Source organism: Pan paniscus, chromosome 6 (genome assembly GCF_029289425.2).
Source record: "Pan paniscus chromosome 6, NHGRI_mPanPan1-v2.0_pri, whole genome shotgun sequence".
In the NCBI taxonomy this organism is placed as follows: Eukaryota; Metazoa; Chordata; class Mammalia; order Primates; family Hominidae; genus Pan; species Pan paniscus.
In genome coordinates this window covers 23,422,685-23,450,110 of record NC_073255.2, presented here as the reverse complement: position 1 = coordinate 23,450,110, position 27,426 = coordinate 23,422,685, and the positions used below count along the sequence as shown (strand labels likewise).

Sequence of the window (27,426 nt, the reverse complement as noted above, 5' to 3'; positions counted from 1 at the left end):
ACATATTCCTTAAAATTATTGCATTTATTATGTTTTTCACTTAAAAATCTATTATGTTTTTCCCCAAGCAATTATATATTCTTTTAAAAATACATTATGAGGATATACTATATATTATATATCCACACTTACATGTGAATACACAATATTTCACTTAAGAATAAGACAATGTTGGACACTTGGGTGTACTACACATTGTTTTGCTTCGAAAGACAGCACTGTTACGTACATCGTGTGAGTTTTCTAGGAAGTTGTATTTCCTTCTATCAATGTAAACAGAAACTTAATTCTTACGTTTATCACAGATGGAAACAACAATGATAACCTCTTTACATATAGGAAAAAAAATGGTCATACATGGGAAAGAGAACTACCAAGTCATTGGAAGCATCGCAGAGTAGGATGGGAAAACAATATCGGGGCCGTAAGTAACAGGAGCATGGTCTAGAAGGGGAAAGGTGGGCATTTTTCCTTAGCATCTAAAGCTCATGACAGTGCACTCAGTTCCCTCTAAGAGCAGCACTTTTCCTCCTCCTCACCAGTGTGCCTCAAGAGTGCCTGGCACTCGGCTGGCTCAGGTGAAACTCAGTAAAAGTTTACGGAGTGAATAAATGAATGTACAAATTTGCTATTTTTTCCTGTTTGTTCTAGTATTAAAAAAAAAACAGTACCACTCAGTAGTAATACTGGTTTTTAGTACTACTTTTAGTACTACTCATTACTGTTTTTTTTAATACTAGGACAAACAGGAAAAAATAACTTCCTAAAATTTTTATGACATTTTAACAAATTATCATTTTTAACATAAAAATACTTTAATCAGTGTGATTCAGTATAAAAACAAATTTTAATAGTAAGTTATAAAATTCGAATTCTTTTATAGTTAAAATTAAAACCTACTATTTAATTAGATCTATTGTTTAATTACATTCGATTAACAGCTATTGAATAATAATATTGAGAAACAAGGTTGCAAGTTTCATGCAGACTGGAAGCATGTGTAGCCATATTTTCATTGTTCAGGTACCTATACACTGCCAACTACATGGAATAAATCCTTTAGCTATTTATTCAAACAAGGAATCAAGGAATGGGAAAAAGGGCATGTTAAGTGCTGAGGCAACTCCCCCAGAGAAAAGACAGAGAGTCTTTTTCTCCTAGGTACTCATGGTCTCAAGACTGAATAATATACTAACTGGGATCAGTGCCACGTGATAGGTATAAGCAGAGTGTTGTGGCTGAAAGGCAGAGATTCATTTGCTTTGAAAGAGGATCCTCCAGGGCTTAGTGAGATGTTGACAGGTAAAGGTGGGAGAAGTGCAGTTCTATGCAGAGGAAATAACCACGTCCAAGGGCACAGAGCCCACACATTCAAAGAATGGAGATTAAGTATGCTGGTGAGGGAAGGAATACTAAATAAAAAATAAAACTTCAAAGATAAATATCAAACACATTTTAGTTAATCTATGAGATACTTATAGAGGTTATTCAACATGTATCTTCAAATTCCCTCTCTCTTCTGGCTCCTTCTCAGAATGTAGACATGCTCAAATATTTCCCATTCAAATAAAAATAAGCCCCCATAGACACAGATCTTATGAGCTACTTCCTGTGATTGCACTTTCATAGTCAAGTTAAAGAAATAGCCTATACTTGCCACTACCACTTCCTAACCTCAAAACACTGCAATATGGCTCCAGCCCTTGATGCTTAGCAGAAATATAATGTAATCATTGATCTTGTGTCTATTTCCAGTACTTAGCAAGAACATAGGCTCGATGGGTCTCCATAAACAGTTGCTGAATGAATAATACATGCCTGTATACATCCAAGCATGAAGGAAACTTACATTAAAAGGCTGAGTCTCAAATATTGTTGAGAAGAGAACTAGATGAACCTCAACTACCCTAATTTCTAAGAATTTCTTGATGCTGAATGTCATGGCAAGAGGTCTCATAGATCAGATGTGGAATGCAGAAGGAATTTCTCTTTTCTGGCAAGCATCACAAATACTACATTTTGGAGTCAAGGAAATCCATATCTCATACAGGCCAGAATGCCTTCATATGCTAACTCCTTTATATGCTTTAATTTTTCAAATATATTTTATTTACCTAAGACAAATTTAAAAATCTATCTAGCATCATTTTGAATTATCATTTCAATAAATCAAACTAGATTATAAACATGTTTCAGTCTTCAATCCAGTTTCTAAAATAATTTTCTTTTCTACCTGAATCCCAAAGTTTTATTATAAAGTATACTTCTGAATTGGTATTTCACAAGTAACATGTTACTTTGGGGGAAATCTGAATTCATACATGTGTTTATGTATTTTTTCTTATAAACAAGTCCTGTTCACTCTAAAATTCTGTATAATTATTCTGCTATGAATCTTTCTGTAACAAACGAATTCCTACATATATATATATATATACAAAATCCTGTACTAGATATATCTTTTATATACCATTTCAAATAGAAATGGCGTGAAAAGTAATTTTATTGTGGATATAAAATGTTTTCATGTCCCTCCTACTCAGACAGTTCATAAGAGCTACATGTGAACTGACTGCGTGAGAGAGTGGGGCCATTTTAGTAGGTGAGATCTATTTAGGGTGCAGCCCAGTGCTTGATAGGGACACACATGGAGACAGCATGGAATTACTCCCAGAAAACGTTACAGGTCAGGATTTCATGGTCCAGAAAGGTAATACCTATCCCCTGATAATATCCTGGGTATCATCATAAACCTAAACTTTATTGTACTTATTGGTTCTCTCAGCATGAACCTCATCTTGTTACCCTCCTAAGAGTCTGGAGTTGTTTTCCAGTCTTGACTCTATCACCATAACATCTGAGTAAAGTATTATTTAATGTCGCTGTGCCTCAATTTTCTTGCCTGCAAATGTGGACAATAACAGCCATTCCTGACCTTAAAGAGTTCAGAAGTAATGAATGGAATACATTGACTACAATAAGTATAGTAAATCACTGTCTAATTTGAAATGCCATACAATTATCTTCTTCAAATATATTACTTTAGGTTTTTTTCTCTCTGATGTTTATCCGAAAATTTTTAGCCAATTCCCATTAAATTGCAAAATCATCCTCTAGCAAGTCATTTCATTCCACAAGAATTAAAATAAAATAATATTCAAAAGACTATAACATCAACTTGCTAACATGAAAAATTTTGTTTCCTTGTTTTCTTCTGATTTACCCAGTTACAGTCATCTGGAAGCAGTTAGTCTCCTACCTCCAAAATGTTATTGCAAATTAAATTCTTAAAAATTATTTAGCAAAACAACTTCTAGAATTTTAAATACCCAAATAAATGTGTATTAGTTCCTATTTTAGCCCAAATAAATGTGTATTAGTTCCTATTTTAGTGCATATATTCATTTACTCATATAACAGAAATTTATTCAGTGCCAATTATGAGCTCTCTGAAGATGCTGGGGATACAATAATAAATAGGCTAAAGATACTGTCCTCAAGGATTCCTCAACTGAGTAGAATGTAATTTTAATATAGAGATATATGCACAGAGATATGTCAGGGCATATTTGGGCATATACATTTGGCATAAAATATGAAGTGACTATCTGGGGTGGCCTGGTGGGTAGGAAGGTACCAGGTAAAGCTTAACAGAGAGGAAGTATATATATCATCTGAGCATTTAAAGATGAGTATGAACTATTGAAGAGGGCACTTTAAGAGCAAGGAGCATCTGGAAAACCAGATGAGAATGGCTTGTGTGAATGGGAAACAGAAAGATTTGTTCATGGAATTTCAATTTTTTCATTACTGCTAGGGCAAAGGGGTATGAGGTAGTGGAGTGGGGAGAGTTGAGAGAGGTCAGAGAGGGAATGAGGAGACAGAGATCATGCTTGCGATGGAGGAGCTTTAGCCTTGTACATAACAGAAGAGGCAGTAAATGGCTCTTTTAGAGGGTAGGAAGACTAGACTTAAACTTTAGAAAGTCAAAGGATTGACTGGACAGGAGTATGATGGAATCAGTGGTTAATAACTGGAATGGAGGCTGAACAAAATAGGGAATGAACTATAACAGTAGGCATGATAAGAAAGGGGAGATTTAACAGCAAGCAATAACAGAAGTTAGTACTGGATGAAATAAAGGAGAACTAGGCACCTGGTGTGGTTCTGAGATTTCTGGACAGAACACGGTTCCATTTATTTCTTTAGGGAATCACATTGTTCAGCTTAATAAAGAGACGCACGTACATTTTTTAAACGTCTAATTACTGTTACTAATAATTGTTATCTCTCACAATATAATTTTAAGTCTTTAGGTGCAACCTCTAAGTCTATTCAACTCTTCACAGCCCGTCAGATACATTCAGGTACCATGGATCAGCAGCACCACTGACAAGGGGTCAGCAGTGACTTCTGGCCAACAGGAGATTGTCCTCTCCCCAGTTCAAATACCACTTTGCTTCCTGCTCTTGTCCTGTTTCAGAACCTTCCAAGTCACCTGGGCATCTGTTATTATTAATTTTGCTTTGCAAGTTTTGATTTTATAACCTTTAGACAACCTTTATGGTTTTGGAATGTTATTGGTAATTCAATTCTACCTCAATAGCATTTATAACTTTACTGAACTATATCATACATTTTTTTATAATATATATTTATAAGGAAACACTATTACCTATCTTGAATGGATATAAAAGGCAAAATTTCACCTCTAGATTCATTCAGGCCTCCCCTGAATCCTTTTCTAGACAGATCATCAGTTAAACACCTTCTATTTAGTCAACTTTCTCTGGATGACTGCCTGGATAAAGGCATCGCAAACAAATTTCACATAAAATAGTAAAGGGGTAGTAAGTCAAAGTACACTGCAGAAAACACCATCTTAACGAAAACTCTAAGCACTTGGGGTAGGCAGAATAATGCCCCACTCCAAAGATGTCCATGTTCTATTTCCCAGAATTTGTGACTATATCACATTAGGTGGTAAAGGTAAAGTTACAAATGGATTTAAGGTTGCCAATCAACTGACTTAAAAAAGATTAACTTGGATTATCCAAGGGGTCCTTAAAAAATAAGGAAGAGAGAGGCAGAGAAGTGTCAGTGCAATGCCATTTGAGAAAGGCTTGGTTGGTCCTAGTGGCCACGAGGATGGGAGAGCCCACAGCTAGAGCTTGCAGGCAGCCTCCGGAAGCCAGAATAAACAAGGAGAGGGATTCGTTCCCAGAGTCCCCAGAAAAGAACACGCCAGGGTGATGCCTTCATTTTAGCCCAGTCAAAGCCATTTTGGACATATGACCTCCAGCATTGTAAAGTAATAAATATAGATTGGTTTAGGCAACTAAGTTTGCAGTAATTTGTTACAGCATCCACAGGAAAATAATACAGTAGTTGAATGAATTCCAAGATTGGTGCTATTTTGGAAGTCTGAATATTCTGAAATACTGGTTCTGACTAGATCAGATTTTACGGGGCTGTATTTTTAATGCATTATTTTTAGGTAATGTAGTAGGAATTAAAGAGTAGTATTAATGATATATGATCACACAGCAAAAATGCCAGGACAAAAATTTACTTAGCACTTTGCCACATTTAATTTTCTATGGTAAAGGTTTTATTAATGTATTTGTTTACTTGCAGAAGATCCAAAAGAGAAAAAAGACAAAAAGTATAATTTATTTCCTTTAAATATTTCTGTAAAAGTTCCATAGGGTATAAGTACATAAATTAAGGATTATTTAATTTAACCATAAAATACTAAGAATACATTAAATAGCCAAGAAAAGCAATTTCCAAAACTTGAATGGGAATATTTCCCTTTTTTTGTTGCTGTTGTTTTACACATTCCATTTGATATATTATTAAGCCAAATACCAACTCTGTGATAGGCCTATTTCTAAGAATAACTTCATTTCTAGTTTAATGTAAGTAAAAGAGGAGGGGGAACAGTTTAAACCTTTTAACTGCTTCAAAATAGTTAATCAAAATATTTTTAAATTTTATATATGACCTTTATAGTATGAGATACAATTCCAGTCTCTTAACAACTTAATCAGCTAAATATAAAATGTAACCTTCCATCTGGTAAATCAGTTTAACAGACATAATTGTGCCCCACCATAACTCAATAAGACACTGAGGAAAACCATTGAAATGCTATTTCCTTTTCTTTAGAAGAGAATTATGTACAATTTCAGCATGCTTTGCATTTCTAAAAGTTAAAGTCAACAGGGAGGTATCATTCTCCTTTACTTGAGTTTCCCATGAGAAAATCAACAGCAAGTTTAAAGCTTGTGCTGTTATTCATGAAACACTCCATAATACTAACATGGCTTTAACCAGAACATATTATTTGGCAGCTAAAACCTTTAATTAGAATTATGGTTTGAACAGATTTTCACTGAATTCAGATTCTGGAGGGGCTCAAAGAAGAACACTATTTTTCTAACCAGTTTATTCTATTTCAGATGGTTTAAATGTTGTACTCATGATGGGTAGAAAAAATGCTGTACTTAAGATGAGTCGAAAAAAGAGAATGTTGCTCTGATTCACGTTTTGTTGACTTTAATTGGGATTCACCATTTCTTAACAAGTACTAAGCATCAGACAAGAATAGAAGAAGAGAGACTCCATTCAACAAATATTTACTAAGCACTTACTCTGTGCAACGTTTACACTAGGCATTATGGAAGAAAAAAAAAATACATCTGAAAAGATGCTTCCTACTTTAAAAATGAGAAAAAGTAGGTGGGGGGAAAAGACACAACTTGGTGACAGAGTGGACAAAAGAACACAACAAAGAAGACAACAGAGACAGAACTGAACCCAAAAGTCAAGCTTGCATGTTTGGGAGAGAGGCATTGGCAGAACTGAGAAACTCAGGAGGAGGAGGAAGTCTTGCGGTGTGGCGGATTGGAGGGTCAACTTCCAAATCTGTTACATTTAAATAGCTGCAAGATACCTTGGAAATGTTAGCCTGAAGTCTATGAAAAGGTTGAAGTTTAGAGATGTGGGTTAGATCCCAAATAAAAGAACTTAGAGGGAAAAAAAATGAAGGCAGTCCTGATCAACCTTTTCATTTTATAGATGAGAAAGCTGGGTTAAACCCTACTATCAGAAACGACTACTGGTTAGAATGAATAAGAAGTAGGATCAAAGTCTTTAAGATGGTGACAATTGAAATAGAAAAGTTAAAACAATAGAAGAGACAATGCAACTTTAGGAACCTCAGGAACCTCAGGTTTCATGAGCTTCATATTTAAAGGATGCGGTGGTAAAAATAGAGAGGGGTAAAGCAGATGAATGAAAGGGCAGCCCACGAGGTTAAAATTTTAAGGAGCATGGGTTGGACAATGGGGTCAAAAGCCACAGAGAAAAAGGAAGCCTGAGAAAAATGCACAGATTTCAGGATTTGGGAGTCCCTGGTATTGTTTCAGAACACTGATTTAGAAGAGACCAAACGCTGAATCAGATGACACACATTTTTATAACATCATAACCTAGCATAATAACTACTTTAGAATAAATGCTCAATAAAAGTTATTCTAAACTCAATCATATAGGTAATGATATCACAGTTTGACAAGAAAAGGAGAAAGAAAAAAATTATAGCTACAACACATAGTAGTAAATTTCAATGAATTTTTGTTTTTTTCTATTTCATTGTTTAGGAGAGGGATAGATTTTGAGTGTAAGCATTATAAAATCTAGAAGACGCTTACATTAGGGGTAGTTGAGAAAAATCTCTTAGAACCAGACTCTGAGCTCGTTGAAAGCAAAAATGTCCCTTAATCCACTCTATGTGCTCAGAGTGACCACAACTTCCAGCCCAGTGTTAAGTGTGAGTAAAAATTTGCTCGCCTCCTTTTCCTTCTCTCCTGTCTCATTTCCCAAAATTAAAAGGGACAACTGTGAAAACGACCTATTTCTTTGGAACAGCTTGAATTAGAAGATTGCTAATGAAACTCTAAAAAAAATGACAAAACTAATGGACTGTTCTTTCCAATATATTCAGTTCCTTCTAATCTTTATTCTATGAAGTAATAGACTGACTGTATTCAGTCTATTATAAATATATCTATTATATTATACTTATATATAATTATATCTATTTATATATAAAAGAGATATAAATATATCTATTATTCAGTCTATTATAAATATATAATTAGATATATAAATATATCTAATTATAAACATGTACAACTTCTTAGACTATACACTTTAATAAAATTTCTTCCAACAAAATTTTAAAATATTTTCTGCTAGTCAGCCTAAAGTTTCAAATTTTAACATACCTATTTTTAAAACTCAGAAACTTTCTGTAAACATAAACTTCCTGATTTTTGTCTTTCATATTCTCCTCTTAGTATTTGCCCCTTAAAAGAGAGACGAGACCTTAACAGTCATGGTCTTTCTTCATGTGGCAGCTTCTCCATTCTCTTTCTGACTCAATATTTTCCTGTGGTCTCATGTCACTCATCTCTAGGATTTACTCAACACTATATCTGGATTATCTGATTTACTTATTTTAAACAAGGGAAAGGAATTAAGATGTTTCCAATGCTTACCTATGAAATAGCCAACATTTTATTCCTCTTCCTGCCTTCCGTATCACAGAGTTCTTCATCATTGAATTCTGTGTCTACTCATCTTCTTTTCCAACCCTGGAGTCCTCAGTGAGACTCCTCAGTTCTCTAATTCTCTAACATTAATATGCATATCCTCTGTCCTTCCCCACCCCTTCTCTATCTGACAGTCATCTTTCACTTCTCGAGGACTCATAACATCACTGTAATAACAATAAATAAGTATATTAATTCTTAAAAAAAGATAAATATTATCCTAGTAATAAATCCAAAGAGAAATGATTTTCTACATATGTATATGTAGTGGTAATGGCAAACACAATTGATGTGTCTTTAAAAAACATTTTATAAAAGCTGGAGATATATTCATTGTTTTCTTATAACTGTACTACAAATGAAAGATCCCTTTTGTAATAGCCTCTATATGGAATATTTAAACCCATGTAATTAAAGTATGTCTATTATTTATGGGCCTGTAAGTTTATCTATTTCCCTTAAGAAATACAGGAGATTTGAAAAATTGTATTTTCCTTTATAGGATTAGCCAAATTAACATATTTTGGCACTACTACGACATTTACAATTTCTCAGAATTCTGTCAATAATCAGCAAATTAGTTCTGAAAGTTTGTTTATGGCAAACATATTTGGAAAGCCCAACTTGAAATAGGTTTTACCTTTGAAATACCTTATTTGAAAAACTTGTTAAATATTTCGATGCAGAAAGAAAACAAAAATTTGTGGTTTTAATAATTTGTTTTCCATTCAAAATATCTCTCATCATTGTTTTTACAAAGAATATCCCAAACATATGCTATTTCTAAAAAGATTTTGAACTTTATTCATCATTGGACTGAAGTTAACTTATAAATGACACCACCTAAATTGTTATAAGTCACTTCTTTTATTAGGATAGATGCTACATGGTACTTAATTTTAGCAAAATTGCCATTCTCAATGATATTAGATATCACTTATTCATGTTCAAAGAATAAGTGTTAAGGGTTAAGAGACCAGATTCTGAAACAAAACTCGCTGTCTTCAAACCTGGCATTGTACATACTGCCATAATAAAGAAAATCAGACCTTAGGAAAGTTAGTAAACCTCTCTGTGACGGTTCTCTCATCTATAAAACTGGTGAGAAATAATAAAATCTATTTCTAGGATTATTGTATAGAGTTAATAAGATATAGGTAAGATGCCTAAAATGGATCTAGCACATAGTCACCAAAGTTATCTATTCTACTATATAAGTCTGTTAACATTAATTTTCTTCAAAATTATTATTGAACAAATATATATTATTCTTGCTAGTTGTGATCTCAGAATCCACTAATTACCCATTTATTCCTGACCAAATAATACCCTAAAGTAATGTGCTGTTCCCTTATCAGTGTTTTACTATGGAAAAACACAGTGTGGTGTCTAAAGTAGGTTAAACATCACTGTCATGTAATAAATCATTATGCTCTTCTTGCTATTACATTCTTTATTCTCCAAATATGATTTATATTACAAAGGTCTCAATGCATTTCTCTGGAAAATACAGCTTTCATCTCATAAATCTTACATGATCACCTATTATAATGTTTCAAAAAACGAAGGATTTCACATGACTCTATTGTGTTGTTAGCAGCAGTTTTTAAATAAACAGGAAAGAATGTAATAGGAAAGAATATATTATCTTCACTGTTGAGGCCCCCAAAATAAAACACAAATCCTGCTTCTGAATAAACTTGATTATTATGGAGGTGCAATGTGTACATGGGAATAGCACAGCAGCAAAGGCAAATTAAAGGAACAGAATTGTAAGATTTCAACATCACTGCTTTGGGGCAGAAAACAGAGGATTGGGAAAAGTTTCCTTTGAGTTGAAGTGCTTACGATGGCTTGTGAAGAAAGGGTAGACAATTTATACTTGAAAAGTCCACTTAGGAAAGGCCAAGCGCATTAGTGAAAATCCACACAAAACTCTAAACAGAAAAGTTTATACATCAAAGCTGCCCATTAGATGGATGAATGCTGGTTAGGGTTTTGCTCTTAGTCCAGGTTATTTGAGAGGTAAACTGCAAACTCCATCTAAACTTCTAGAGGGCGCAAGTGAGATAAGCTGTCCCAATGAGATGGTCCTGGGAATTTATCAGAATGACCCGGGAAAGAGTGCTTGTTTTTGCTATCATTGTTAAACTGTGAAAAGGTGAGCCTAGGCTTGCTCTGGGTTATTGTCAAAATTTGGAGGGAGAGCATTACTGCACATAAAACCCAGAAGAGGCAAGACTGGAACTCATACTTCCAATAACAAAGTTTAAATACACTGAATTGATAACATCATCTAAGCAGCTGGACACTAGGAAAATTCATTAAAATGACCCCCTCCAAACACCTCCCACTTTTTAAACTAAACTAATTTGTATTTGGTGCTTGCTTCTTAAAAATTAACGAGTTCTTAATCCAGTCTATCATTGATGGACATTTGGGTTGGTTCCAAGTCTTTGCTATGGTGAATAGTGCCGCAATAAACATATGTGTGCGTGTGTCTTTATAGCAGCATGATTTATTATCCTTTGGGTATATACCCAGTAATGGGATGGCTGGGTCAAATGGTATTTCTAGTTCTAGATCCTTGAGGAATCGCCACACTGTCTTCCAGCAGCCATAAAAAATGATGAGTTCATGTCCTTTGTAGGGACATGGATGAAGCTGGAAACCATCATTCTCAGCAAACTCGCAAGGACAAAAACCCAAACACCGCATGTTCTCACTTATAGGTGGGAATTGAACAATGAGAACACTTGGACACAGGAAAGAGAACATCACACACCGGGGCCTGTCACGGAGTTGGGGGAGGGGAGAGGGATAGCATTAGGAGAAATACTTAATGTAAATGACAAGTTAGTGGGTGCAGCACACCAACATGGCACATGTATACATATGTAACAAACCTGCACGTTGTGCACATGTACCCTACAACTTAAAGTAAAATAAAAATATATATATATTTAAAAAATTAACGAGTTCTGAAAATATAATTCTGTTTAGACATTGTATCTTCTTTAGGTGATGTGACTTAGAATGCTTTTACTAAGACTTGTGTTCAAACTCAGAGGGAAGAGTTTGCTGTGACTGATTAGCGAACTCTGTCTTGGACACCGAAACGGTTTCACCATGATGCTTATGCCACACATGTGCCTGCCTTGGTGTATACCTGTGCTGTCCTACATGATAATCACTAGACACAGGTGGCTTTTTAAACTTAGATTCAAATGAATTAGTTAACAAAATTAGTTATGAGCTAACTAATAAATTAGTTAACAAAAATTTAGCTCCTAAGTCATACTAGCCACATTTCAAGTGTTCAATTTCAAGTGGCGACATGCAGCTAGTGCCTACTGAATTGAACCATGCCAATATAGAACTCTTCCATCAAATTATATTTGGCAGTGCTGGTCCATACTATTTTCAAAGAACCACATATGTACAGCTACAATAGGCTAATGCATTCTCTCCAAGAATTTCTCTTAATTACCTCTGTATTACCTACTTCAAAATATATATAATGACATTAAAATATGCATTTTGAAATAAAGATACTGAAGGCTTACAACCAAAAAAATAATAATAACAACATCTTAATGTCTTTTCCCAGCTATATTCCTCGGGTGGCTTGGATCTTTGCTTTCACTCAAGAATGCCTGTAATCTGAAAATATGAAATAGTAGTTCCTCAAGAAGTACGGTGGTTCAACTGTTCAATTGCTGAATTAAAGTATCAATCAATCTATTAGGAACCTATTACATGTGCCTCACTATGAAGACTGTGAGCTCCTTAATGTCAGAAATCCTTTTTTACTTATACTGGTTTATTTAATATTTATGTCCAGGCCCAGCACAAAGTGTGGTTTGTCAAATAAAGGAGGAAGATGTTACAAGCATTATATTCTTAGATATTTTTATCATCTAATTGGGATGAACAGGATAAAAACAACATTATAAAATTTAATATCTCATAATTGACAAAATTACCAGCTTTTAGAGCAAAAATTACAATGATATTAGAATACAGATAAGGGAAGTGTTAGAATGAAGGTTCTATGAAAAATAACTTTAGAATTTATCTTGTATATGAATAAATGGGAAATAATGGAGGAATCACTGTGAATATTGAAATAAAAATGCAAATAAGAGGCTAAAAAGCAAATAAATCTATAAAACATGAGGCTGATACACATAAAGCAAAATAAAGTCACTTGATAAAAAATCTTACGTGCCATGTCAAACTGTTATTATGTGCTGCTTTTAATAATAACATGGTTCTTAAGCCAGTCCCCCCACCCCTACTCCTCTCTCCAATTTCTTTGCCATAAAGAACACTTCCATTTTAAAGTAACTGAGTTAGAGGCTGAAAATTTAAGGAAAATACAATCCCAAATATTTCATCATTTATTTTCTATCTCTTAATTTACTTCATTAGGTAAGTCTAAAGACATATAAATGCATGTATTTGCATGGAATATTTCCTCAGTGTTCTCAGTTCTATAGTTGTGAATATTATAAATTAGGAATCATTTTTCAATAAATCTCATGATTATACAACAGATGGCTAAATGCTTTTAAAGTCTTAATTATTATTTTTTGCCATTTTCTCATTCCAATCTTATCTAAAATGTCCTGCCTGTTCTAAATGAGCATTTCATGAGGAGTGAAAAATATGTCATTAGACTTTTCTGCAGTTACCAGTTATGATTAATTTGAGATACCACTGTGCAAAAGCATGGTCATTTATTTCTTATATATTCTTCAAATCATTAATATATTTTTATCACACCTCTTTATGAAACGCAATTATATATTTCCTTCTTAGTTTCATATACAATCTTAGGAATCATTTGGTCCATTTGCACTTAACTGAAAAAACAGAAATCTAAAATCATGAAGCACTATGCTCATAGTCATATATTAGTGACAAGGTTAAGACTAAAACTTAAGTCTCATTTTGCCATTCTAGTTCTTCAATAATTACATTATATGGCTACTACTAATATTTCCTATTACTAATGCCATACTATTATTCTTAATAATTCATACTGGCAATATGTACTGAGACTTATGTCACGCACTGTACTGGGCAGTATATTTTTGCTTACAATAACACTGGAAGGCAAATATTTTCCATATTTGCTGTTTGAAGAAACTGAGGCTCAGAGAAATCCTGCACTATGTGCAGGTCACACAGCTCTCATCAAAAGTGCCAAGCTAGTCTCAGTTTTGTTCATCTAATGCCAAGCCATGAAATTATTTTCCATGCTTTGTCTTTCTAGGCTACCTTAGCTTTTCTGCAAGCAAAATATTTGAGTTAGATTTTCGAAGTTCTTACAAGGCTGATTCATTATCACACAATTGTCATTTGATACTTGCTCTTAGCTCCAACTACTTGTCATACAAATTGCATATGCAATCAATGAAACCAGCTTCTCACTTACTGAACTGTGAAATTTAAATCATTTTGTTCATTGATTTGAAACTAACATACTTAACTTTTTCATAAAAAATTTTTAGGATTATTAATTTCTACTATGTTTGTTATTTTAAAGTAAAAAACATATAAATTATACATTTGTATTATTTCTTTATCATGAGGAATCTTAGTATTCTGGACCATTTAATTGTTGGGTAAATACTATGGTAATTAATCAATTACAACATTTACAAGTACCTTGTATACCACTAACTCCCTGCCACCAGAAAGCACTACTAAACTATAAACATCCATTAGAGCAATTCAGATTTCAGATATGTTAGTTTAAAAAATGAGCATCTTAAAATCAACTAAATATGTTCTTTTGAAATTGCCAACTTTTCATAATCTAAATGATTACATCTACCAAAATGACTGCTTAAAAAGTAAATTATTTCTAGAAAAAATATTACTTTAAAAGTGAGTCTTATTTTGAAAAGAAGCTAAAATTTTCTAATTTGATACAGGTCAAAAATTGGTTTGATTTTCATACCTTCCTAAATGGTTTAATGTTATGAAAACAGTAAGACAAAAATCGACAAAAAGTCCTTACAATTCCCAAGTCTTGCTTACAAAATGTGACTTAAAATAATTTCAACCTATTTTCTCTCTCTCAGTTTTTAGCATATGAACTTGTTAATCATGAGCAAGATGGACACTGATGTTAATCTTTAAAATATATATAATCATTAATTTGTAAGAATAATATTGCTCAAATATGAATTTGTCACCTCAAAAAATGAAAAAGTTGAGTTTTAAAAAGTATTTTTAATGTTTTACAGGTTTAAAAGTAAGTGGTAGTCTTCTGGTTTCATTTCCACATGTGAAGAACTGGGAAATTTTCACTCCCAACCTCACCACAAGTAAAAAGCTGAACAAAGTAAAAATTAAAATTATTTTCTTAGATCTATCAGAGAATTAAGGTTGCAGGGCAAACTGCCATGCTAAAATCTGGAGAAATAGGAAAATACAGAAAATCACAGCTGAGTTCAGCTTACAGTAAGCAGAAGCCACTGGAGTCAGTAACGAAGAAATATTTAAATGAGGTAATTTTAATGAGGTGTTGGAGGCATGAATTGCTGGAGGCTGAATGTGAACCAGCTTGAGAGTTAAAAACTCCAGGGGCAGCCAGGCATGGTGGCTCACGCCTGTAATCCCAGCACTTTCGGAGGCCGAAGTGGGCAGATCACAAGGTCAGGAGATGGAGACCATCCTGGCTAACACGATGAAATCCCATCTCTACTAAAAATACAAAAAATTAGCTGGGCATGGTGGAGGGCGCCTGTAGTCCCAGCTACTCGGGAGGCTGAGGCAGGAGAATAGCGTGAACCTGGGAGGCGGAGCTTGCAGTGAGCCGAGATCATGCCACTGCATTCCAGCCTGGGCAACAGAACAAGACTCTGTCTCAAAAAACAAACAAACAAAACTCCAGGGGCCCAGTCTCAGAAGAATCCTACATTTTCATGGGTTTTACTTCCAGGAACCCAACCAGTTTCTCTCAGTGAATATATGAGAAAAAAATCCCTTTCTGTTTAAGTGAAGGTAGGGAGTAGGCGTGGGAGAGGGAAGAAAAGTAACCATTTTGTAATACTTGTCTAATGAAAAAGTAACAATTTTGAAATACACACAAAGGATTCTTCATAACAACAGCCTACTCTCCAAGGGAAAATATTTTACAGAGCCTTATCTGACCTAAGGGAGAAGGCAATTAGTAAATCTCAGCTTCCTATCTTACTTAAGGGGAGGAAACAGGCTAAGAAGTAGTTCAAGGGATCACAGCATACAAACTCAGGCCCACTTTAAAAAATGAAATTTAGTTGTAAGGTTATAGAACATTTCTCCTGTCCAACGCCTTACCATCACATCAACCGGGTTCTGTATTATAACAGTGAATTAAAACTGAGGGAGCTACAGGACACAAATTCTATTTAAGAAGGAGCTCTTAGGGAAACCCCAAAGCAATAGGAGAAGGAAAAAAATCAAAGGAAACTAGAGAAAACTGAAGACTCTGACATTTACCACTACAACATATATTAAACAAAGCCCAGCCCCAGCCAGATTAACATAAAACCTCACATCAAAAGTATAATTACTCAATTTCTATTGTCCAATATATCATGTCAAGCTTTTAACAAAAAATTATAAAGCATCCTAAAAGGCAAGAAAAACAATCAGAAGAGACAAAGCAAACATCAGACCAGACTCAGTTATGACACAAATTTTGGAATTAACAGAAAGGGAACTTAAAGGAACTAAAAGTAGTATGTTAAGGGTTCTAATGGAAAGTTGGCAACATGCAACAACAGATGGATAATATAAACAGAGAAATGGAAACTCTAGGAAAGATTGAAAAGGGAATGCTGGAGATCAAAAGCACAGCAGTAGAAATTAAAAAAACGTCTTAGCCGGGCGCGGTGGCTCACACCTGTAATCCCAGCACTTTGGGAAGCCGAGACAGGCGGATCATGAGGTCAGGAGATCAAGACCATCCTGGCTAATATGGTGAAACCCCGTCTCTACTAAAAATTAAAAAAAAAATTAGCTGGGTGTGGTGGTGGTCCCAGCTACTCGGGAGGCTGAGGCAGGAGAATGGCGTGAACCCAGGAGGCGGAGCTTGCAGTGAGCCAAGATCGCGCCACTGCACTCCAGCCTGGGCGACAGAGCAAGACTCCGTCTCAAGAAAAAAAAAAAAAAGGTCCAAATGAGCTCATCAGTAGACTGGACACAGCTAAGGAAGGAATCAATAACTTTGAAGATATGTCAATAGAAACTTCCTAAAAAGGAAGGCAAAAAACAATTTTTTAAAATGGAACAGAATTCCCCAATACTCTAAGAAAATTGCAAAAGGTATAACATATTCCTAATGGGAATAGCAAAATAACAAGAAAGAGAGAAAGAATAAATATTTGACATAATAATGGCTGGGAATTATCCAAAATTAATGACAGACACCAATCCATAGATACAGGAATCTCAGAGAATATGAAACAATATAAATACCAAAAACTCAGTATCGAGACATATCATGTTCAAATTGCAGAAGATAAAAGATAAAGAGATCTTCAAAGAAACCATAGAAAAAAAGAAAAACTTTATCTATAGAGCAACAAGGATAAGATTTAGATCAGATGTCCTGTCATAAGCTGTAGAATAAAAAAGAAAGTATAGTACAAAATGTTGCCAAAAAAATTTAAAAAAGAACGCAAATTATCCTAAACAAGAAGGAGAAATAAAGCACTTTCTTGGACAAACAAAAACTAAGGACATTTATTGCCTGTAGGCCTGCCATACAAGAAATGTTAAAAGTTTTTCAGTGAGAAGGAAAAGGATATAGGTCAGAAACTCAGACCTATATAAAGGAAGGAGCATATGAAGGTAAAAGAAAATCTTTTATTTTTATTATCAATTGATCTAATCGTTAACTGTGCACAATAATAATAGGAACAAAATACTGGATAATTGTAGCTTTTGGAAAACAGAAATAAATGACAGCAATATAAAGAATAAAAGGGAGAGATTAGAAATACACTTTTATAAGGTACCTGTATTACCTGTAAAGTGGTATACTGTTATTTGAAAGTGGACATGGATTCACTATAAATGTATTCATCAAACTCTAGAGAAACCACTGAAACATATTTTTAAAAGAGGTACAATTGATACGTTAAGAGAGTAGAGAGCATTGAATTATATAAAGTTCTGAACACCAGAGGAGTCAGAGAGAGAAGTGAATATTTTAAAAAAAGTAAATATAATGAAGAAAACAGTTACAAACATTGTAAATATTAATCTAATTATATTAATGATGATTTTAAATGTGAATTGTCTCAATACACGAAGAAAGGCTGTCAGTAAATTTAAAAAACAAGACCTAACTACATATTACCTAAAAGACACCCACTTTAAATATAAGACACAGATCAAAAGTAAAGCAATGGAGAAAGATATAACATGTTCACACTAAACAGAAGGATGTCGGAAAAGCTACATTAATTTCAGACAGAGCAGATTTCAAAGCCAAGATTATTGAAGATAAAAGTGGTGTTTGTTACATATTGATAAAATAGTCACAGTTCTCCAAGAAGATATAACAATCCTTAATATGTATGCTCCTAATAATGTCACATCAAAATACATGAGGCAAAACCTGTTAGAACTGGAAGGACAAATAGACAAACCTATTACGGTTGGAGACTTTAGTACTACTGACCAAAACAGAATACATTCTGAGGCATAAGATGTACCTATACAAATCTAAAGGAACAGAATGTGTACACAGTATTTTCTCAGCCCACAATAGAAATCAATAACAGAAAGATTAAAACAAATAACAGAAAGACAGCTAGCAAATACTCAAGTGATTAGAAATTAAATAACATGACTCTAAATAAAACATGACTTAAAGAAAAACTCTCAGGATAAATTTCAAAATATTTTCAACTAAATGAAAATGAAAATACAACTTATCAAAATCTGTGGGATGCTGTAAAAGCAGTGCCTACAGGCAAATTTATAGCATTGTGTATATATTAGAAGAAAAGATAAAAATTGAATAATCTGAGCTTCCACTTTAAAAAAAATAGAGGAAAAATAACAATCTAACCTTAGAGTAGGCAGAAAAAAAAAGTAAAAATTAATGGGAAAATCAAGACAATTATAACCAGGAAATCAATAGAGAAAACTCAACAAAACAAAAAATTGGTCCTTTGAAAGATCAACTGATGAAACTACAGTCAGGCTGTCAGGAAGAAAAAAGTAAGAGAGAAGAAACTAATAACTAATATTAGAAATGAAAGAGGGGTCATAACTATTGATGCTGTGGATGTTAAAAGGATAATAAAGCAATATTATGAATAACTCTATACTGACAAGTCTGAAAACTCAAATGAATTATTTGAAATACACAAATTACTAAAACTCACAAGTGGAGAAAAACATAATTTAAATAGGCCTATATCTAATGAAAGAAAATCAATCAATAATTAATAACCTTCCAAAAAAGAAAGCACCAGGTCCAAATGGTTTCACTAGTAAATTTTACCAAATACTTAAAGTGTAAATGGTATCAATACTCTAATCTCTTCCAGAAAATAGGAGGACTACTTCCTAACTCTTTCTATGAGGACAGCATTACCATACTGCCAAAATCAGATACAGACATTATAGGAATAGATAGCCATTGATCAATTATCTCTCCTGAATATAGATTTTAAAATCTTCCACAAAATACTAGCAAATCAAATCCAATGATGTACAAAAAGTGTTGTATAACACAAGCAAGTAGGATTTCCTGGTATATGAGGCTGGTTCACTATTTGAAAATTGGCTAATGTAAACCATCACATCAAATGGCTTTTTAAAAAATCGTATGATTATATCAGTTGATACAGAAAAGGGACTTGACAAAAGCCAACATTAATTTGTGAGGACTCTCAGAAAATTAGGAATAGAGGGAACTCCTGAATTTGACAACACAAACACAAAATCTACAGCTAATATCACACTTGATGGTGAGAAACAAAATGCTTTCCCCCGACATTGGGAACAAGGTGAGGATGTCCCCTTTTACTTCTCCTGCTCGACATCTCAACATCATTCTGAATGTCCTAGCTAGTGCAATAATATATGAAAAAGAAAAAAAAAGGCATACAGATTGGGAATGAAGAAATAAAGTAACGTTTTTGTCCACAAATCACATCGTCTATGTAGAAAATCCCAAAGAATCAATGACAACAAACAACTCTGGCAATGAATAAGCTGTTATACCAATTGGCAAGATAGAAAGTTAATATACAAAAGTCAGCTGCTTTCCTATATGCCAGCAATGAACCATTTGAATTTGAAATTTAAAACACAGTAACATTTACATCAATACCAAAAAAATTAGGAATACCAAAAAAATTAGGTATAAATCAAACAAATTATGTAGAGGATGTAAATGAGAAAAACTAGAAAACTTTGATGAAAGAAATCAAAGAAAATCTAAATAAAAGGATTATTCATATTCATGGATAGAAAAACTCAGTATTGTTCAGATGGCTATTCTTCTCAACTTGACCTTTAGATTCAGCATCATCCCAGTTAAAGTTCCAGTAAGTAACTTGGTCAACATAGCAAAACCCCATCTCTACGAAAAATACAAAAATTAGTCAGGCATGTTGTTGTGTGCCTATGCTGCCAAGCTACTCAGGAGGCTGAGGCGGGAAGATCACTTGAGCCCAGGAGATTGCACCACTGCACTGCAGCCTGGGAGACAGAGTGAGACCCTGTCTCAAAACAAAACAAAAGAAAATTCCAGTAAGTTATTTGGTGATTATTGACAAACAGATTCTAAACTTTATACCCAGAGGCAAAAGACTCAGGATAGCCAACACAATATGGAAGAACAGTTAAGAGGACTGACAGTACCCAACTTTAAGAATTACTATGAAGTTACAGTAATCAAGACAGTGTGGTATTGGCAAAAGAACAGACAAGTAGATCAGTGAAATAGAATAGAGAGTCCAGAAATAAACCCACACAAATATATCTTTGACAAAGGAGCTAAGGCAATTCTTTGGAGAAAGGATGATAGTCTCTTCAACAAATGTTGCCAGCAAAATTGGACATCGATATGCAAAACAATGAATCTAGACAAGGACCTTATCTTTTCATTGAAAGTAACTCAAAAAGAATTTTAGATCTAAATGAAATATTGTAAAACTTCTAGAAGAAAACAGGAGAAAATCTAGTTAACCCTGGGTTTGGCAAAAAATTTTTGGATATAAAACTAAAAGCATGATCGATGAAAGGAAATATTGATGTTTAATAAAATTAGAATCGTCTGTTCTGTGAAAGACAATGATAAAAGAATTAAAAGATAAACCACTGATTGAGGAAAAATATTTGTAAGACAAACAGCAAATAAAGAATTTGTACCCAAAATACACAAATAATTATTAAATCTCAACAATGAGAAAAAAAAACAATTTAAAAAATGTAAAATATCTAAAAAGACACCACCAAAGATGATACAGAGATAGCAAATGACATATGAAAAGATGCTTGGCACCACTTGTCATTAGGGAATTACAAATTAAAACCACAATGAGAAACCACTACATACCCATTAGAGTGGCTAAAATTAAAAAAAAAAATACTTAAAATACAAACTGCTAACAAGTATGTGGAGCAACAGGAACTCTGTTATATTGCTAGTGGTCATGCAAAATAGTACAGCCACTTTGGAAGACAGTTTGACAGTTTTTTGTTGTTTGTTGTTCTTTTTTTAACAAACAAGTCTTACCATATGATCCAGTTAATGTACTCCTAGGTATTTACCCAATTGAGCTGAAAACATGTCCACACAAAGACTGCATATGAATGCTTATAGCAGCTTATTCATAATCACCAAAATTTGGAAGCAACAAAAATGTCCTTCAAAAGGTAAATGGATAAACAGTGGTTCAGCCATACAATGGAATATTATTCAGTAACCAAAAAAGCTTCAAGCTACCAAAATACATGGAAGAATCTTAAATGCATATTGCCAAATAAAAGAAGCCAGTTTGAAAAGGCCACATATTGTAGCTCTATGACATTCTGCAGAAGGCAAAACTATAGAGACAATAAAAGAATTAGTGGTTACCAAAAGTTGGGTGGGGGGAGGATGAATAGGTGGGGCACAGGAGATTTTTAGGGTGGTAAAACTATTCTATATCATTCTGTAATGGTGGATATATGACATGATATGACGCATTTGTTAAATCTCATAGAATCTTACAACACAGAGTAAACCTGAATATAAACTATGGACTGCATTAACAATAATGTATCAATAGTTGTTCCTTAATTGCAACAAATGTGCCACATTGATGCAAGATATTTAAAAAGCAGAAACCTAGGGGTTAGGAGGAGGCAACAATATGGGAACTCAACAATATCTGCTCGATTTTTCTGTAAATATAAAACTTTTCTTAAAATTAAAGTCTGCTACTTTAAAAATGAAGTTAACAGCAGAAATTAAAACTCTGGCCCTAGTGAGCACAGAACATCAATCAGACTTCCTCCTACGATGAACAACAAAAACAAGCCTGCTGCTCCGTTTTTTATTTTATTTTTTAAGAGACAGGGTCTCCCTATGTTACCCAGGTTGGACTCAAATTCCTGGGCCAAGCAATCCTCCCTCCTCAGCCTCCTGAGTCGCTAGGACTATAGGCATGCAGCCTGCTGCTTCTTTTGGATACCATAGTGAGCTCTGAAACGCCAGAGAATACGCAAAATTAACAAATAACTTTACCCTCATTTTGACAGTAGCCTTGTGAGTTGCCCATAGCTTAAAAAGAAAATATTGATCACCTTTTTATTAGTTTGGTTGTTTTATTAATAAACGTAGAAGAATGTAAGACATTAAAAAGACCTTCTACAACAAAAAGAGATTTAGTTTTGGCATAATAGAAATAAATAACATTTCCTTATATAAACATACAGTCAAGAGTAAGCACTCCTTAAATCCTAGGTATGATCCTAAGTGCTTTACATGCATTATTTAATTGAATTCTAAAAATAACTGTGCAAATCAAGTGCAATTATTATCCTCATTTGACAGATGAGGGAATCGTGGCCTAGAGAGCTTAAATTAATCGCTCAAGATTGAGGACCCAAATTTCCAAGTGGTATGTGTGGATTCAAAGCCTGAATTACAATGGCCGTATTACTTCTCAATTCTGAGAAAACTAGTATAAGATTCATTAAAAGAAGTATATTTCAATAAAAATAAACTTTGACAAGTTTAGTCAAAACAATGTAACCAAGATAGAGTACTAAGCTATATAAAAATGCTCCAGTGTTCGTCAATCTTGAATAAGATTTTCAGCAAATATCATTATAAGCCTAAGCCATCTTTAATGATATCTTTGCAGAAATGTGTATAATGTTCATGTATGCAATTCACACATGCACAAGTGTATTCTGAAAGACACAGAAAGAGAGAGAGAGAGAGGAAGAGATATTCTAAACTATTTAAAATAATTATTGTGTTAATTTTTATTATAATGACTTGAATAGGTCATCAAGGTACTAGAACATAACTGCTGACTGCTATACCAAAAGGCAATTTATAAAGCTACATATCTCATCTCTGCCTTCGTTCCAGTTTACTCAGTGTGGAAAATGATACTGGCCTTCCAAAACCTTCACTTATGTTTGGACTCTTTCCATCTTTGAGTCTTATTCTAGTGTTGCTGACCATTAAAATAAATATTTCAGTGGGGCTGGAAAAGTCTCTTATCAGCCCAAGCCAAGTTTTACATGGCTTGTGCACTTTAAGAGGTTAATCTAGCCAGCTAACTCCCTTTGTTCAGAAGTATTAAATGGAAAGACTGTAATATTCAAAGAAAGGCAAAGTTCATTGGGTAAAACCTCAATAATATAATGGAGCGTAAAACTTCTAGAAATTTTTATCACAATATTTTATGAAACATATGCACACACTCACTGGAACAGAATCCAATCAAATGGTTTTGAAGGTCAGTTCAAAATCACCACATATGTAGAATCTCTGTGAGAAATATGCACCATTTCCAAAGTGCCAGGAAATATGTACTATTTCCAAAACTTCCTTCCCTACTTGATAGTTTATTGTCAGTTCAGCAGTGTACTATATAAAAACAATAAAGTCATCTACTACAGCAATGATACTATTTTCAGCCAAAGCATAAGTTTAGTAAAATATTCCAAATTTTCCTATCAACCTATCCTTGTGTTATAGAACAAAATTAATTACAATGTATAATTCTAGAAGGAAGTACTACCTTAAGTGTGGGCAATGCATATAAAAATTAAAAACAATTATGTTATTTTCCACTTCAAAACAAGTTATGTAAAGCCTTTGATGTTGTTGTGAAAGGAGAAGTCACTCCATTCTTACATTTTAAAGAAAAGTGAATTGGAATGGGCATGGTTAGAGCCAACTTTTAATATAATTCCATGTTTCTAAAACGCCCAAATTCTAGGAGCAACTATCATTCTCCTAAGGGGAAGGAAGTAAAGGTCCACTTTGCGTGACAAAGGTCAGATTTCTGCAGGCAAATGAGGTTTCTGTAGTTAACTGTTCCCGGGTTATCACTGTCTGGGGAAGGTCCTAAAAGGTCAAGAGAGGTTTCAAATTGTGCTCACTGCTTAAGGGACATCCTAGGGCTACCTCAATCAATGTAAGATCATTAGGACTTTTCTAACTCTGATTCCAGTTTTACTCTGGTAAATCTTGCTTGCTAATACATATTGCTGATGTAGATTTAAAAGAAACTAAAATAGTATCATACATAGATCAAACGATAGAACACACTCATTTAACAACTTCTTTTAACTCTAAGATTGAGTTCAATGAAATCCAAGCAGACAAGAGAGGTTTAGAAGCTGGCTCTAATAACAAAGCATCACTCTACAGTAGCTGGGCTGGTGTTTACACTCTATGATCAATGACACTCTTCCAGATTTCATTTAGTATGATGTAGCTTTACACAAGCTATCTAAAACAGTTTCCCCAATCATCACATATGTTTTATTATGGTAAAATTTTATTGCTCGCTTTGTTTGTAAAGACTTTTGAGTCACTGAAATACAATAAACATTGAAGTAAAAATTATTTGACAAAAATATATGTCTAAATTTTCTCACAATGGAATTGGAAATACACCAAATGGATTATATTTATAAAAGCTGAGTGTTCCACCTATTTTGTAATTAATGAAGGGCATCTCTAAGTATTTTAGATAGAGTATAGAAAGCATCTGTATTTAATTACATCTTACTTTTCTTAAACAGACAATTGGAATTGAATTAAGGAATATTTTGAAATCCCTATAGAGATACTAAAGTATTAATGGCTGTTCAAGAACTTTATTGCTACGATGCTTGAAAATGTTTGGTTTTACAGATCAACAGCCAGACACTTCGTAAATATCAGATTTTCAACATAAAAGGAAGAAACATGAAATACTGATCAAATACAGAAAAAATACCTCTAGAAAAGACCAGGGATTTTTCACTATTATTATACAGCACATAATAAGGCACAGAAAATGTCTTGCATATTTGTACAAATCTAAATAGGGTTTGTAACATATATATCCCGAGAAGGATTTCTTTTTAAATTGTGTTGTGGATTGAAAAAAATCTATGAGAATAAATTAACAGCTTGTTATTTATTCTTCACAGAGGAAAAACCTTAAGCTGTTCGCATGGCAACAGTGGGACATGAAGTATGGGTTTTTAGTACTTCTCCTTAAGTATTAAAAATATCAGATTTTCTCACTGGGTGCTTAATGTTCCCAAATGCCACTTCTTTTCAAAGTCAGTTATCAGCTCTGCAGTCAGTTTTCAATCTCCCAGTGGTAAGGATATATTCAAAGGCTCTGTGCTCAGCAGGATAGAAGTCTTTCTCTGTGAATGTAACTGTGTCACTCATCAGTAACCTCCTGCCATAAGGGGAATCCATATTTTTCTTTCCTTTTAGTAACTCCTTAGATTCTTGAATGCCATTCACTGCCCTAAGACCTGGGGTAGTAGTATCTGCATAATCTCAGTAAATAGCTCCTACTCATGCTACTCACAAATAAATGTCAAGCCTGCAGATCAAAGTCCCCACATTCTAAAACTCCTGTCCTTTATGGATCACTTTTCATAAACTATACTCATGTTTTAGAAATAACATAGAGGCTCATATTTTGCTTTCTTTCTTTTATCCTAGAAAAGTTTATTTATAAGACACTCTGATTTGCAGATAATAGTGTGGAATTCTGATGCAATACATAAAACTCAATTATCCTTGCCTTTGCATAGGCTTCTATTAAGGTATTTTATAATACTTATCATCTTTTAGTAGAAATGCAAAAATATTTGGGCTATTTAAATTAAAAAGCCACAGGTTGTTTTGCAATAGTTAAACATCCTTTCCTAGCGCCTTCAATATATGCTAGATGGCGAATAATAAATTCTTATTCATAATTGATTTTATTTTTAAATCTTCATTATGCCACAGGTAAATTATATGACAAAAAATAGCTTCGGCATGTGTTTTTACAATCTATATTCATTTTAATTACTCAAAATTGCTTGGGAAAATGAATATAATTATTTGAAATTATTTTCACTCTGCAGATTTCATATATAAAATAAATAAATCTATACTTCTTCAAGTAGATCTGAGTCAAATACAATAGACCAAGCTATCTTACATGAATATCTTTTCAGATCAGTTGTGGAGATAAACATTTTTAAATTTACTACTGTCTCTAAAGAACTATATTTGGCAAACAACGTGAGATTTAGAATAGAATGTACACAAATGCTATTTATATGTATATCTAGTTAAACATTTATTATAGCAGTAAGAGCATATAAGACATTAAATATATACATATCAGAATGCTCAGAAAGGAGATGAAGATGGAACAGCAAATACAATCCTTAGAGCCACAGAACTGTTTACTAAATTCTAAATAAAAGCTTAATTGCGCTATTTCCCCTAACTTCATGAGATTATCAGATATAATTTCACTCTGAGTTCTATTATAATCCATGAGATATTAGGCAAGTCACTTTCTCAGAAGGTAGCTTTGGCCTTACCTGCTTTTACCACAAAAACAATTAAAATTTAAGGTTTGTAAAATATTTATTGGAAAAATTAAACTTTATTATTCTCGTTTTTGTGGTAAATGGTTGAGGTACAGCAGAAAAACAGGACAATGAAAGATATTACAGAGGCCCTACCTAATGGAGAAGAGTTAGATTTTCCAAGATATGAAATTTTTATTTTTATTTATTCCTAGTAAGAAAATAATTTGGCTAAAGTTCAAATATGATAAACTTTTAAACTGAAAAAGAGATATTTTGATTATGTCATGAATCAACTGATGCAGAAATAAGTAGGGTATGTGTGTGCATTGTTTGCTTATGCTGGGGGCAGGGGTGGGGAGGTATATTATCTATGACTCAAATCCTTTGACTTTCTTCTAGAGGTGTGGCAAAATGAAACTTACAGGTGTGTTACAGAAGAGCAAACAGAGTTCTTGTTAAACCAACTTACCAGTTTTTCGAAGGGGGAAATCATCCTTTGCATCTTGTGCTCCTGGTAATGTGTACTTGTAGGATGGAGATGTTCCACTAAGGGGTGGAGAGCTTTGATCCAATGATGTGTGGTGGGCAGCCCTAGAAAAGACAAGGAAGTTTCATTATTTACTTGGTAGTTTTTACTGCATATTGGTCAGCAATAATCAGCTGCACATGCTGTACACGTGTCTCAGCTATGTTTATGCTCTTTCTCCTTAGTGTATACAAACCATAGCCT

The 27,426-nt window shown here is 33.7% G+C and overlaps 1 protein-coding gene across 26 annotated transcripts in view; it reads right to left on the bottom strand.

The window, feature by feature from the left end:
* HDAC9 (histone deacetylase 9) overlaps window positions 1-27,426 on the bottom strand; it is a 911,762-nt gene that overhangs the window by 380,786 nt on the left and 503,550 nt on the right. For all 26 annotated transcript variants that reach the window (XM_034963758.4, XM_063606189.1, XM_034963767.3 and 23 more), the window contains one exon: window positions 27,166-27,287. In XM_034963758.4, coding sequence (XP_034819649.1) covers window positions 27,166-27,287 — 122 coding nt within the window. The remainder of the gene's footprint in view (window positions 1-27,165; window positions 27,288-27,426) is intronic.